General features: G+C 42.9%; 1 protein-coding gene across 1 annotated transcript in view; it reads left to right on the top strand.

Moving 5' to 3' along the window:
* The window catches only part of YES1 (YES proto-oncogene 1, Src family tyrosine kinase), a 70,487-nt gene that overhangs the window by 45,158 nt on the left and 10,847 nt on the right, over window positions 1–14,482 (top strand). Inside the window, exons 3-9 of the mRNA XM_040974024.1 lie at window positions 1,413–1,512; window positions 6,395–6,493; window positions 8,126–8,229; window positions 8,323–8,472; window positions 9,932–10,087; window positions 10,239–10,418; window positions 12,878–12,954. Of these exons, the coding sequence (XP_040829958.1) occupies window positions 1,413–1,512; window positions 6,395–6,493; window positions 8,126–8,229; window positions 8,323–8,472; window positions 9,932–10,087; window positions 10,239–10,418; window positions 12,878–12,954 (866 nt within the window). The remainder of the gene's footprint in view (window positions 1–1,412; window positions 1,513–6,394; window positions 6,494–8,125; window positions 8,230–8,322; window positions 8,473–9,931; window positions 10,088–10,238; window positions 10,419–12,877; window positions 12,955–14,482) is intronic.

Here is a 14,482-nt window from a genome sequence, read left to right as displayed (position 1 = left end):
GCCAATCCAAAGCCAGGAGCCTGGAGCCACCTCTGGGTCTCCCACATGGGTGCAGGGTCCCAAGGCTTTGGACCGTCCTCGACTGCTTTCCCAGGCCACAAACAGGGAGCTGGATGGGAAGTGGAGCTGCCCGGATTAGAACCGGTACACAGATGGGGATGTATTAACCTATTAATTAATCTGCCAAATGATTGAAATTACTTTGAGCACAGTATATACTTAAGAGTATTTTGGTCATAAAATAGAAAATTTCAGTAAGGGGGATCTAGTGGCTAGTCCTTGCATGCGCCAGGATCCCATATGGGTGCCTGTTCTAATCCTGGGAGCCCTGCTTCCCATCCAGATGCTTACCTGTGGCCTGGGAAAGCAGTCGAGGGCAGCCCAAAGCCTTGGGACCTTGCACTCATGTGGGAGACCCAGAGGAGGCTCCTGGCACCTGGCTTTGGATTGGCTCAGCTCTAACCATTGCGGCTGCTTGGGGGAGTGAATCAATCTTCCTCTCTGATGCTCCTCCTCTTTGTATATCTGACTTTGCAATAAAAATTTAAAAAAATTTTTTTTAATTTCAGTGAGGGAAAATGGGTTGGCTAATTAAGCGGTTGATTAATGGGTTGATAAAATGGGATGATTAATTAAGTTGATAACAATATGGTCTATCCTCGAAAATTGCTGAGTAGCTTTTAACTGATTTTACCAGTAATTTGTGAGGCAGTGCATGTCTATTAGCTTAATTTAATCATTCCATATTATACATGTTTTTAATTGTATCATGTTATATGTGACATATATGATATATAATTTCTAAAAATTGATCATTACAGTAAACCAGGGCATGTGTATGGTAAATATCTGTTAATTGCCGATGATGGTTTGATATGTTGGGCTTGTCTGTTAAGCATCTGCAAGTATTGCTATATATAACAGTTATTTTTGGAATTTATAATTCATACAGGCTATACCATTCAATTTATATGAACCATTTAATTTACACCACTTTTTAAAAAGTATTATGCATGTATTAAATACTGTAATGATTAGATATCTGTTATTTGTAGGAAGTTGGAAAAGAAAAGCACTTCTAGTAGTTCATAATACTAATCACTGCTTTTTCTTGCAAAGAAGTTATTTGAAATTTTATTGTATTTTCAACCAGGGATGTTTGTATCAAGAGTTAAAATTATATTTTCTTCTGAGTCTATATAATTTTAGAATTTTATGAAGTGCTTTTGCGGAGGGTGTTGAGGGGCAGCTTATTAAAGTCCAGCTACCCAAAGTCCACTTCGAAAAATAGATTCTGTGGACTCGGGGGAAAAACTGTCCTGAAGGTTTTTTTGGTTACTGTTGGCAACGGGTTATTTAATTCTCTTTTGTTAGCTTATTTATATAATCACCTTGATCTTTTCCCCTAATAGGTGGTGTTACTATATTTGTGGCCTTATATGATTATGAAGCTAGAACTACAGAAGACCTTTCATTTAAGAAGGGTGAAAGATTTCAAATAATTAACAATACGTAAGTGCAATGACTCTTTCATGAAATAGAAATACTGGTCTTTGAAATCACTGAGCTAAGTGACTTAGAGAGTGATGTGAGCTCTGCTGCTCGGTGACAGACATGGCTTCTTTGTGACTATGACTTACTGGTGCTCTAGTCAGCAGGTAACTTTCTGCAAGTCATGGTGCCCTGGTTCAACCATTAACATTACAGATTTTAGGAGGAGGAATTAGGGAGACTATATGCAAGTATATATTTTACAAAAATTTGTACAGAGACAACTTTGTGCTTCTATTTGAATGCCAGATAATTTATTTATTATTATTATTTTTAAAGATTTATTTATTTTATTGCAAAGTCAAATATACAGAGAGGAGGAGAGACAGAGAGGAAGATCTTCCATCTGATGATTCACTCCCCAAGTGAGCGCAACAGCTGGTGCTGTGCTGATCCAAAGCTGGGAACCAGGAACCTCTTCTGGTTCTCCTATGCGGGTAAAGGGTCCCAAATCTTTGGGCCAGCCTCAGCTGCTTTCGCAGGCCACAAGCAGGGAGCTGGATGGGAAGTGGAGCTGCTGGGATTAGAACCGACACCCACATGGGATCCTGGCGCATTCAAGGTGAGAACTTTAGCCTTTAGGCCACACCATTGGGCCCTGAATGCCAGATAATTTAAAGATTATTACTTTGGGGCCCGGTGGCGTGGCCTAGCGGCTAAATTCCTTGCCTTGAATGCACCAGGATCCCATATCGGCGTTGGTTCTAATCCTGGCAGCTCTACTTCCCAGCCAACTCCCTGCATGTGGCCTGGGAAGGCAGTTGAGGACGGCCCAAAGCTTTGGGACACTGCACCTGCGTGGGAGACCTGGAGGAGGTTCCTGGTTCCCGGCTTCGGATTGGCACAGCATCGGATTGGCACAGCATTGGCCGTTGCGCTCATTGGGGAGTGAATCATTGGACAGAAGATCTTTCTCTCTGACTCTCTTCCTCTATGTATATCTGACTTTGTAATGAAAATTAAAAAATAAATCTTTTTTTTTAAAAAAAAAAAAAAGCAAGCAAGCAAGCATTGAGTAAGGAATTCTTGTATCTCAAACTGACCAGATTAAGTTGCTTTCTTATTATGTGACTCTTAGACATTTTGCCATTTAGTGGTTTGCCATAGAAAATTGGATGCTTACTATGGAAAATGGATACCGTATTTCATTAGCAAGCGTAACAACCACTGTGTAACTTCTCAGAATGCACACTTATAGTCTCTTTGCTTCCAGTCATGTTTCCTACCGTCCTGTTCTATTTGCTACCAGTTCCATATTGTAAAATATAATCATGCCTCTGCTTTAAAATCCTTTAGTAGGGGCTGGCATTATTGTGTCACAGCTAAGCTGCCCCCTGTGATGCTCTTGCTTCATATGGGTGCTGGTTCCAACCCTGGTTGCTCCACCTCATATCCAGCTCCCTGCTAATTTGCCTGGAAGGCAGCAGAGAATGTCCCAAGCCCTTGGATTTCTGAACCCACATAAGAGACCTGGGAGAAGCTCCTGGCTCCTGGGTTTGTCTGGCCCAGCCCCAGCCATTGTGGTCATTTGGGTAGTGAAACAGTGCATGAAGACCTGTTTCTCTGCCTATCAAATAATTGAAATGTATCTTTAAAAAAACCTTCAGCTACTGAGGATTTGGCCATCATGTCCCCTGTGTGCATTTGGCATGCTGTCACTGCACAGGCATCAGCGGCTGAGATTGCCCAATCCAAGGATGCACTACACTTCTGTGGTTCTCCCCATGGCCAGGGTCTGAGTCCAGCAGTCCAGTCAGGAAGTCCCCCAAAAAACCTTGCCTGGAGTGACCTCAGACTTGACTCTTGTGTGTTGCAACCAGTGCAGGGTCAGATTTAGTCCTTCACCTGCACAGGCCCATGCACAGTCAGTTCTTCCCCCAGCCCCTTACCTCTCACAGACTGAGGTTCTGGAGCACAGCACGGCCAGCCTACCACAGACTTGGTTCTCTCATGCATACCAGCAGTGTTGTGTTCTAGTCAGAGCAATCCCTGATAGCACCGCCCCCCCAAAAGCTGCCTCCCCCACCCGCTCACTGCAGTTTCTGTGCTTGTCAACCTTTGCAGCAGTCTAGCCCAGCCCAGTCCAGCCCACATCCCATCCGGCTCTCATGCATATCTGTGGGGTGCTATGGCCTGGCTCAGCTTGACCGTCCCCTAAAGTTAGCCTACACATATGCTGGCGGGTGCTGTATCCCATCTTGGTCTCGTCCGCCCTCGTCCCTGGTTCTAGCACTCACCGATGGGAGCTGTAGCCTAGCAAGGGAGTTCCCCAGTTTTCCCTGCCACTCCCAGCAGTGGATCTCATGTGTACTGGCAGGTGCTTTGGCTCAACGTGACTTGGCCAGCCCCAGTCCTGGAACTCACCAGTGGGTACTGCAGCCGAACCCAGTTGGCATGCACCCGTTCTAGCTTTCACCAACAGGTGCTACAGCCTAGCCTGCCTGGGCCCACCCTTAGATCTGGTTCTCATGTGAACCGTCAGGTGCCACATTCTACCCTGACCTGTCCTATACGTATTCTGGCTCTTGCAAGCGCCAGTGGGTGCTGGAGCCTAGCTCACTCTGGTCTGCCCCCAAACCCAACCCACGTGCATGCTGATGTGTGCTGCATCCTTGCCCAACCTGGACTGCCCGCAGCCCCAGCTCCTGCATCACCAGTGGGAGCTGGAGCCTAGTAGAGGAGTCCCCAGAACTCTCCTACCAGGCCCCTTCCTAGCCCCAGGTCTTGGCACGTTGATGGGTGCTTCGACCCAACCTGGCCACGGCCTGCTTTCAGTCTCAGCCCTCATTGGTGGGTGTTGCAGCCCAGTGCAGCACAGTCTACACTCTGTCCTGGCTCTCATGCGTGCCACTGGGTTCTGTGGCCTGGCCCAGCCTGACTTGTGCATAGACATGGCTCACAGAAAAGCTGAGGAATACTGCAGCCCTGCCTGGCCTGCCCCTAGCCCCAGCTCTTCTGCTCTTGGTGAGAACTGTGGCCTACTAGGAGAATTCCCCAAGTTCCCCTACCATGTCTGTTCCCTGTCTTAGATCTTATGTGTGCTAGCAGGGACAATGGTCCTGCTTGGCATGGTTTGCCCTCAGTCTTGGCTTTCGCATGTGCCAGCTGGTGTTTCAGCCTCTCCCACCTGGCCTCCTCCCAGTCCCAGATCCCACGATGACAGGTGAAGTCTGTGGTCCAGCCTGGACCAGCTTGTCACCATCCCCCGCTTCCCACACAAATCAGCAGGCGCTGCAGTTTCATGGAGGTGAGCCCACAGATCTGCTACAGAATCTGCCCCAGGTCTGCTTATGCTGTGTTCTGGTGAGTGCTGCAGCCCAACCTGATGTGGCCCACCCCCTGCTCTGACCCTGGTGTGCAGGTACTGTGGCCTAGCCCAGTCAGGCGTGTTCCACAGTCCCAGCTTCTGTAGGCACCAGTGGCCGGACCCAGACGTGTTCTCTGGTTTCCCCGTCTAAACCACTCTGTCTCAGCTTCCTGCAAGTGCAGTGGCTGGGTCACCGGAAGACCTGAGTCGCTCCTCTCCTGTTAAACATGGCCTCAGCTGCTCCTACTCCAACATGTTCCCAGACCCTCTTTCCCAGACGCCCGTGCCAGGTGCTTTAGGGTGGCATGTCCCAGCCCAGTGTCCACTGCCTTCCCACATTTCTGTAAAAAAAAAAAAAAAAAGCAAACTACTGTTGGCATAAAGGTATAGTTCACACAAATTTGGCTTTAACCAGATCCAAAATGCCCACCAGCTGTTGCGTGCTTTTTCTCCCACCAGTGTAACACTTGCCTAGATACAAGCTAACCTAGGCTGTTACCTACAGCTTGGGCATATATTTTGGCGTATCTTTTTTTTTTAAGCTTTAATTTATTTTTTATTGGAAAGGCAGATGTACAGAGAGAAGGAGAGGCAGGGAAAAAGGTCTGTCTTCTGTTTCACTCCCCAAGTGGCTGCACTGGCCGGAACTGAGCCAGTCTGAAGCCAGGAGCCTGGGAGCTTCCTGCAGATCTCCTACATGGATGCAGCAGCCCAAGGATTTGGGGAATCCTATGCTGCTTTCCCAGATCATAAGCAGGGAGCTGGATCAGAAGTGGAGCAACCAGAATCTACTGCCCGCTCCTGATTATGTAGCTTAAGTATTGTGAATGAGCTGCAATAAACATTGAGAGTGCGGTAGCTCTTTCTTTTTTTTTTTTTTTTTTTTTTATTGTTGCTTACATTATATTATGTAGTACAGTTTTATAGGCGCTGGGGATCCCCCCCACCCCTCCCATACCCCTCCCCCCATGGCGGTAGCTCTTTCATGCTGATTTCATTTTGGCTAAATTTCTAGGCATGGAATGACTGCATGGTCTCCATACTGTCTTCCGTAGTGGTTGTACTGATTTACCTCCGCACTAACAGTGAGTTAGGGTGCTGCCTCCCTCCCTCTGCACCCATTGCCACCATTTATTGTAGCTAGGGTGAGGTGAGACTTCGTGGTGGTTTTCATTTGCATTTCCCTCATGACTAGTGATCCTGAGCGTTAAAGGAGAGGGGTTTATCGTATGTAAGTTGTATCTCAGTAAGGCTATTTCAGAATTTCAGTCTATGTGTATTGTCTTAGCTAGAAGAATTATGCAGTTAAAGATCCTGTAGCTAAACTATGTGATGCTTTGGGGGATTTTGTGTGTTGACCATACTCTTGTAATTCATGGCCTGCTTTTCTCAAGGTCCTTCAAGTCTTGAACAGATGAATGCATAAGTAAAGAATAGAAGCAGTAGCTCTTGTTTGCTTGGGATGCCGGAACACAGTGTGCTGCATTAAGCCTTGGGTGGTAGTCTGTCTTGTAACTTGTGTTTTGTGTGTTACAGGGAAGGAGACTGGTGGGAAGCACGATCCATCGCTACAGGAAAGAATGGCTATATCCCTAGCAATTACGTAGCACCTGCGGATTCCATTCAGGCGGAAGAGTATGGCAGCACTTCATATTTTATTAATTACTTTGATTTTCAAAATGCTTTAATGCACTTTGTACTAGCCACACATTTACACACATGCAGTTACATGCCAGTCTTAATATAGCTAATGTATCATTAATAGATGTTATTTGAGAATTAATAATTAATGTCAGAGTGTTTGCTCTTAGCCTTGGAGCAGAAGTGAAACCTCATCAGTCCTACTGCATTATGCGTAATGTCCTTTGTTTGCCTACTCTTTTAAAACAGATTTATTTATTTTGTATTGGAAAGTCAGATTTACAGAGAGAATTTATTCTGAATCTGATCTGAGCTGATCCAACAGGAAGTGGAGCAGCCAGGACACAAACCATTGTCCATATGGGATCCTGGAACATGCAAGGCGAGGACTTTAGCCACTAGGCTACAGCATCAGGCCTTTCTACTTGCTTTTAAAAAACCACATTAATCCTATGGGCGCCGGTTCTATCCCAGCAGCCCCGCTTCCTTTCCAGCTCCCTGTGGCCCGGGAAAGCAGTCGAGGACGGCCCAAAGCTTTGGGCCCTGTACCCGCGTGGGAGACCCAGAAGAGGCTCCTGGCTTCGGACCAGCATAGCATTGGCCGTTGCGCTCACTTGGGGAGTGAATCATCGGACGGAAGATCTTCCTCTCTGTCTCTCTCTGTATATCCGCCTTTCCAATAAAAAATAATAAAATAAATCTTTAAAAAAAAAAACCACATTAATCCTTAAAATATTCTACAGACTCATTCGCTTCAGAGATTAATGAGTAATACTATATCAACATTATCGTTTTTATTTAGGTTGTACACGTTGTGTTTATTTAAGAAAAAATCCTTGTCTTTTAGGAGGTATACACAAAAGTATTTATGGGTAATGTTTGCAGTTTACTCTCAGTTCAGAGAGAGAGTACGTGTGTGTGTGTGCATAAGTTGCATACCCAGTGGGAAGGGTGATACAGCAAAATGTTAGGCTGCTTGCTTGTGTGGCAGATGGGAGTTTTGTGGACTCTTGTAGCTTTTAGAAAGCTTTTTTAAGTCAAAAAGTTTATCGGAAGTTCACAAATACTTCATTTTCACATTACAGCACTTAGCTCAGCACCTTGCTTACAGCAGATGCTCTGCTGAGTAGCTTTTGTACTGTAGTTTTGTTTTGTTCTTTGATTGTTTCCAGAGTTCTGCGAGCTCACTCATTTTTATTGTAGACTCATTTTTTTCTTAAAACTTTGATTAAGTCACACTTGTACTGATTTAGAGTCCCTCATGTATAGATATGAAATACTTGGCTCTTGAACCCACTGTTTGTAGTGAGCCACTTCCCTTCTTCCTGTGGTTCTCATACATCCTGTTAGCCATTAACTGTTCCTCTCCTTCTCCATGAACGGTTGCTGTGACAGCCAGGTTGAATTTAAGACACGTATTGAGTGGTCAGTGTAGAAAAGCCTGGCCAGATGTGCTCCAGCAGTAGCATTTGTAAAGTTCCTACTTGATAAATGAAAATGTATTTTATGTTTTATATTTTAAGCTTTGTCATCAGCTAGCTGTATTCTACTAAATTCCTGTTGGGTCTTGTATATTTTTCTGATCTTCTTACCTTTCCAAGTCAAAATAATATCAATATTTTCCAGATGGTATTTTGGCAAAATGGGGAGAAAAGATGCTGAAAGATTACTTCTGAATCCTGGGAATCAACGAGGTATATTTTTAGTAAGAGAAAGTGAAACTACTAAAGGTATGAATATTATTATTGCTGTAACAATTTGCTTGAGCTAAATTCATTGACAAATTTTGAGAAAGATAAAGTGTTTTTCTCCTCTGCCCCCAGGTGCTTATTCCCTCTCGATTCGTGATTGGGATGAGGTGAGGGGTGATAATGTGAAACACTACAAAATTAGGAAACTTGACAATGGTGGATATTATATTACAACCAGAGCACAATTTGATACTCTTCAAAAACTGGTGAAACACTACACAGGTAAGAGGCTGTTTCAGAAGGAAAAAATTGCTTCATTATGGGCTGTTTTGTAGGAACAAAATCTTTCATTTATAAAAAATAGTTTTATTTATTTATTTACTTATTTGAAAGCAGATTTACACAGAAATCTTCCATCTACTGTTTCGCCACCCAGATGGTCGCAGTGACTAGATCTGGGCTGGCAGGAAGCCAGGAGCTTCTGGCTCTCCCACGTGGGTTTGTGTCCCAAGCACTGAACCATTTTGTGCTGGTGTCCCAGGGACATTTGCAGGGAGCTGCATTGGAAGTGGAACAGTTGTGATTTGAACCAGTGCACAAATGGGATGCTGGTGCCACAGACAGAGATTGTGCCTACTGTGCTGCAGTGCCAGTCCCAAGATTTATTTCTTTCCGTTTAAAGGTTTTATTTATTTGAAATTCTGTGTTAGAGATGGGAAAGACTGGTTTCATGTCCAAATGGCCGTAACAGCCGAGTAGCTGGGCCATCCTCTGCTGCCTCCCAGACCATTGACAGGAGCTGGACCAGAAGCATTGCAGCCAGGACCCAAGCCACACCCGCAAGGGCACTGCAGGCAGCAGCTTTAGATCCCAGGGATTTCTAAAGGAGTGTAAATTCAATGAAATTTGCTGAAAGGTACATTTTTCTTATTCTAGGAAGTAGATGTGTAGCAACTATTAGATATTATTTTTCAAGGGCCTTTGAAAGATATTCAGATATTAGTCTTCTGAATTAGGAATTTTCATTTTCAGTTTGATACATAACTGCATTTGAAAGTCTTTAAATATTTAATAGTAGGTGAGGGGAAGTTTCCATGGTAATGTCTTCTTCAGTGACGGCTGCTTACATCTGAGTCTGTCAAGTCAGCCCTAGTCTTGACATCCATCAAACATGTTACTAAGCAGTAGCTTCATTTGTAATTGCTCTTGTTATAATGTAAATTTGTATGGAAGGAATGTGTCTCATTTACAGTAAGAAAGCTTTATAAGCAGAATTCACGGGTCAGCTGTTGTGAATGATGTTGCCTGAATTTGTATGTCTCTTGTTTAAGAACCAATGCCAAAACTTTGGTTGTATGTTTTAGAAATTAGAGGTTATTAGAAATAATAATAGTATTTTATTCTTTGGGAATAAAATTCAGTGGTCAAAAGCAAAACTTTTGAAGCAAATGAGGATTCAAATCCTTTCTCACCATCACTTAATGGTTGTGGGACCTTGAGAAATTTATGTTGAATTAACAGTAACTGAATTATCACAGTAGCGGAAATGTAAATATTCAGTAAATGGTAACTTCGGAAAAATGCATTTAGCTAAATATTTCACAGATACGTACTTTATATGTTGATTCTTATAGATAAGCCAGTTTTCACTTGCGTTTTTAGAGTAAGACTGGACATGTCTTTGTTTTTCTAACTTTTGTTAAGTGGCTCATTTTGCAGTTTCATTTACTCATTTATTTAGAACATGCTGATGGTTTATGTCACAAGTTAACGACTGTGTGTCCGACTGTGAAACCACAGACTCAAGGCCTAGCAAAAGACGCCTGGGAAATTCCTCGTGAGTCTCTGAGACTGGAAGTGAAGCTGGGGCAAGGCTGCTTCGGTGAAGTGTGGATGGGTAAGCCCTGGGTTCCTGCTCCCTGGGTTATGCAGCGGCAGATTAAGAAGCCACAGTTTATGATGAAGTATGTTTACAGATATTTAAGATGCTTCATTTTCAGTCTCGTTTAGAATGCATATTTAAATAGTACAATGTATTGTTTCTTTAGGAACATGGAATGGAACCACAAAGGTAGCAATCAAAACACTCAAGCCAGGTACAATGATGCCAGAAGCTTTCCTGCAAGAAGCTCAGATCATGAAGAAATTAAGACATGATAAACTTGTTCCACTGTATGCTGTCGTTTCTGAAGAACCAATTTACATTGTCACTGAATTTATGTCAAAAGGTACAAGTGTATTTTCATGCAAATAGGTTTTGTTATAGTGGCTTTTTAATTTTATTTTAATATTTATTGCAAAATGAGGGGTGGCCTCCAGTTCAGATGGAGAGGGTCACAGTTGAGGGTGAGATAAGTGTTCTTCATTTTCTGTTCTGTGTCCTCAGAGTTGGGGCTGGGGGATGCCAGGCTAGGAGCAGGGCAACAGCACCAGGGCCCGAGGTGGTCGTTTGGTGTTGCCATGGAGACCCCAGTGTGGGATGAATGCTGTGTCAGTGGTCTGGATTGTTCTGAGAAGGTGTTGGCTTCCACAGTTACAGTGTTTTCTAATGGAAGATTTTTATGTAGATATCCAAAAAAGGTAGATCTGTCACTTTCTAATTTCAGTAACCAATTCATTTCAGCATAGCATAATACAGAATTTGAAAGAAGTGGAGATCGGCTGAATTTATTTTGAAAGTAGATTTGGCGAAAGCTAGTGGAATAGCTAGAGGAGTGAGAAAGTTGTACAGTTAGAATCAGGATAAAATCAAAGGCATTTTCCAGCACTAAGCAAAGAAGGTAAAGTTAAAAGGAATTAGTTTCATCTCATTCTAATTTAAACACAGTCCCATGCTCAAGATTCCTGAAAGAGATTTTCTGGCACAGTTCCTTGAAGTTTCTCAGTGCTCTGAAACAGGACTGGGAGATGGCATCTTGAGCAGCGGCCAGTTAGGGCCAGGCTAGAGAGGAAGAACTTGTTTTCCTTTTTTCTTCTTACCCTAATGATGCATTCTTTAGAGGAATAACCCGTAAGTCAGAAGATACGCCGATAGGCTCAACTTAAATCCATTTTGAATTTGACATGCTTTTTTCCTGTTTATTGTTTGAAATCCACCATTTATGATTCAATCACAAATTGTCACCCACTCTACTCTCCTATCTGACCAGTGGTGTAGTTCCATCTAGTGGAGAAAGAGGTAATTACAAGCTACACATTAACTCGGAAAATTCTCCCTGAAAGGAACTGAAGCCCAAAGTTAACCAGCATAATATATTAATTAATAACAAAACATACCTTGTTGGAAGGAATTTTCTACTGCAACAACTGCCAAATATGCTATTTCAAAGAGTACACTGGGTGAATTATGAGGCAGGGAGGTGATCCACAATGTATATTTGAATTGAAATGTTACCCCATAAATGTAATTACTATGTCTTAATTAAAAACTGAAAATCACATTTCAAGGTACAAACAGGGTAGCATAAGACATATAATGGGAAGAAAAATGATGGAAATCAGAAGCATGGTAGAATTCTGTTACCAGATGACTGGCTTAAGATAATTTTCAGATGGGAGGTTGAGTCTAGATGATATCAAAGGTTGTCTTTTATTTTCCTATTTTGGTACCCATTATGTTACCCATTATCTTTCAAATTGATTGCCTTACATACACTGAAATATAATCACCGTTCTGGATAATCTTATTCCCTTGGTTCAAGCGGTTTTGTTCTCCATTTCTTAACCTTTAATCAACTATACTTTCCTTCTCAGTATCCAGCCATTGGTCATTCATTCATTTGTCATTGTTTTGTGATCTCCTTGGGTATGGAGCCTTTTTCTTTCTTTCATCCCTCAAAGCATTGTTTTTTAAGAGGCTAGCCCACTTTTGTATTTTAAAAAACTGTTCCTTGGGCCCGGCACAATAGCATAGTGGTTAAAGTCCTTGCCTTGCACGCGCCAGGATCCTATGTGGGCAGCCAGTTCTAATCCTGGCAGTTCCACTTCCCAGCCAGCTCCCTGCTTGTGGTCTGAGAAAGCAGTTGAGGAAGGCCCAAAGCCCTGGGACCCTGCGCATGCGTGGGAGACCTGGAAGAGGTTCCTGGGTCCTGGCATCGGATTGGCTCAGCTTCAGCCATTGTGGCCACTTGGGGAATGAACCATCAGATGGAAGATCTTCCTCTCTGTCTCTCCTCCTCTTTGCATATCTGCCTTTCCAATAAAAATAAATAAATCCTAAAAAACCCCCACAAACCTGTTCCTTTATTTTTGGTTCATCTGGTGTTTTCTTGTAATTAAATGTAATGATGTGGTAGGCTTTTCACCAGTGATGGATCAGCAATAAGCAGACTCTTCTTTCCCTGTGTTGTTATTCACAGTAGTCTGCTGTTCCATGATATGTTCTGCTAGAATTGAGTGAAGTTGGTCAGGCGAACACCTGCATAGCGATTGATTTAGTGCTTCTGTTTAGTTTGAACTAATTATTATCAAACATGTAATTCGGAGTTTTCAGAATTTCATTTTAGGGACCTTTGCTGAGATCTTTCATATAAGTATTCAGAAATTTTAAAACAGCAAAAATACTGAAGAATGAAAGTTAAGAAATGATGTACTATGATTTGATGATTTGTTTGGGGAAGGAAGAGTGTCTTTCAGTACTAATGTGGGATTTGCTTATTTCCTGTTTTTATGTTTCTGTCTCTTTTAGGGAGCTTATTAGATTTCCTTAAGGAAGGAGATGGAAAGTATCTGAAGCTTCCACAGCTGGTTGATATGGCTGCTCAGGTATTTGTTTACATAACTGTGCCGTTTTGAACTGGAAGTATGCATTTAAAATGTAGGATAATTAGCAGAATATTGTAGTTCATATGGGGAAATAATGGAATTTAAGAACTAGGAGGAGTATTTAAAAATAACCTGTATTACGAGTTGCTAATATTAAAGGTGATGTGTCTGAAGATTCAAGGTACCTACAATTCATGTAGCAAAGCCAGTGGTAGAGCCAGTTCCAGGGTTCTGCTGTTCCGTGTCACCTTTTAGAAAATAGATGCTTCTGCAGATGTCGAGTCTAGGTGAGTATGGGTTTGCACTTTAGCAGGTTAGTTCTAAGAAATTAAAATGCATGAGTGCAATTTCAGAAAAAATATTAAAACTCAAAGTGTATCCTAATTTTTCATTTACTATAAGTACAAAACGAGAATTAAGATGGTGATAGGCAGGGTAAAATGGGGTGTTTGGGAACAGCGATTAGGATGTCCATGTCCACACTGAAGTGCCTTGGTTAGGTTCTTGATATGGCTCCTTATTCTAGTTTGCTGCCATTGCAGACGCTGGCAGAAAACTGAGGAATAAAAATAATGTTCCAGATAATAGGGTTTCTGATATGTATGTGGGAGATCCGTTGTGTTCTCATTTCCTGTGTCCATCCCTAACCTTTCTGTGAATTTAGTGAATGAATCACATTTTATCTTATATTTGTCTATTTCTATTTACTTATCTATGCTCCTTTTTATTTGTCTTAGTTTTTGTTAGACTTCTCTGTTTTTCTGAAATTTCATTTTTAGAATAAAACAAAAACCTGTTTTAGGGATTTCTGTTCAGATATGTGGTTCATTTTCAGTAGGAGTTTTAACATTTTTTAAGTTTGTTTGGAAAAGGGGAAAGGAGGTCAGATTCTTCCTTGCAGTGGTTCATTCCTGTTGATTGCCTTCAGCAGTTAGGGCTGGGCCAGGTTCAGTGGGGAGCCGGCATCATCTGGGTCTTCCATGTGGGTGAGGGGGTCCCACCTGCCTCAGGCCGTCACTGCAGCCGCCAGAGTGCATGCTTGCAGGAAGCTGGAATCCTGTGTGGATTGAAGACCCAGCCCTGTGACCGTAATGTGCACCTTAACCGCTGGGTGGGGTGCCTACCCCTCCAGGGGCTTGGCTTGATTCTTACTTGAAATACTGATTCTGGAACCCTGACTGCTCAGTGAGCATCCCCAGTGACCACGGAATCTGGCAACTTTGAGAAGAAGACGGGTGTAGGCCAGGCCTGATTGACGCCCTAGAGCTTAGGGCTCCTGGGCGCTCAGGGGACGTGGCAGGAGGAGCACCGTTTACATGCTTTATTTGTGAAAAGCCAGGCAAATGTTTCACACTTTGGGACCACATATAGTCTTAATCAGCTCTTCCTCCTCCATCCTCCCTTTTCTCACAAGCCTGTAGAAATGTCAAAGCTACCTTTAGTTCTCAGGTTGTATTTGGTCTGTCAGGTATGGTTTACCAACCTCTAATTTGTGGTTAGTATCAGGATTACCCGGCCATGTCAGATG

Source organism: Ochotona curzoniae, unplaced genomic scaffold (genome assembly GCF_017591425.1).
Source record: "Ochotona curzoniae isolate NIBS_2020 unplaced genomic scaffold, NIBS_Ocur_1.0 contig_2364, whole genome shotgun sequence".
Taxonomy (NCBI): Eukaryota; Metazoa; Chordata; class Mammalia; order Lagomorpha; family Ochotonidae; genus Ochotona; species Ochotona curzoniae.
Note: the sequence above shows the minus strand (reverse complement) of the source record. Positions and strands in the feature narration are given on the sequence as shown.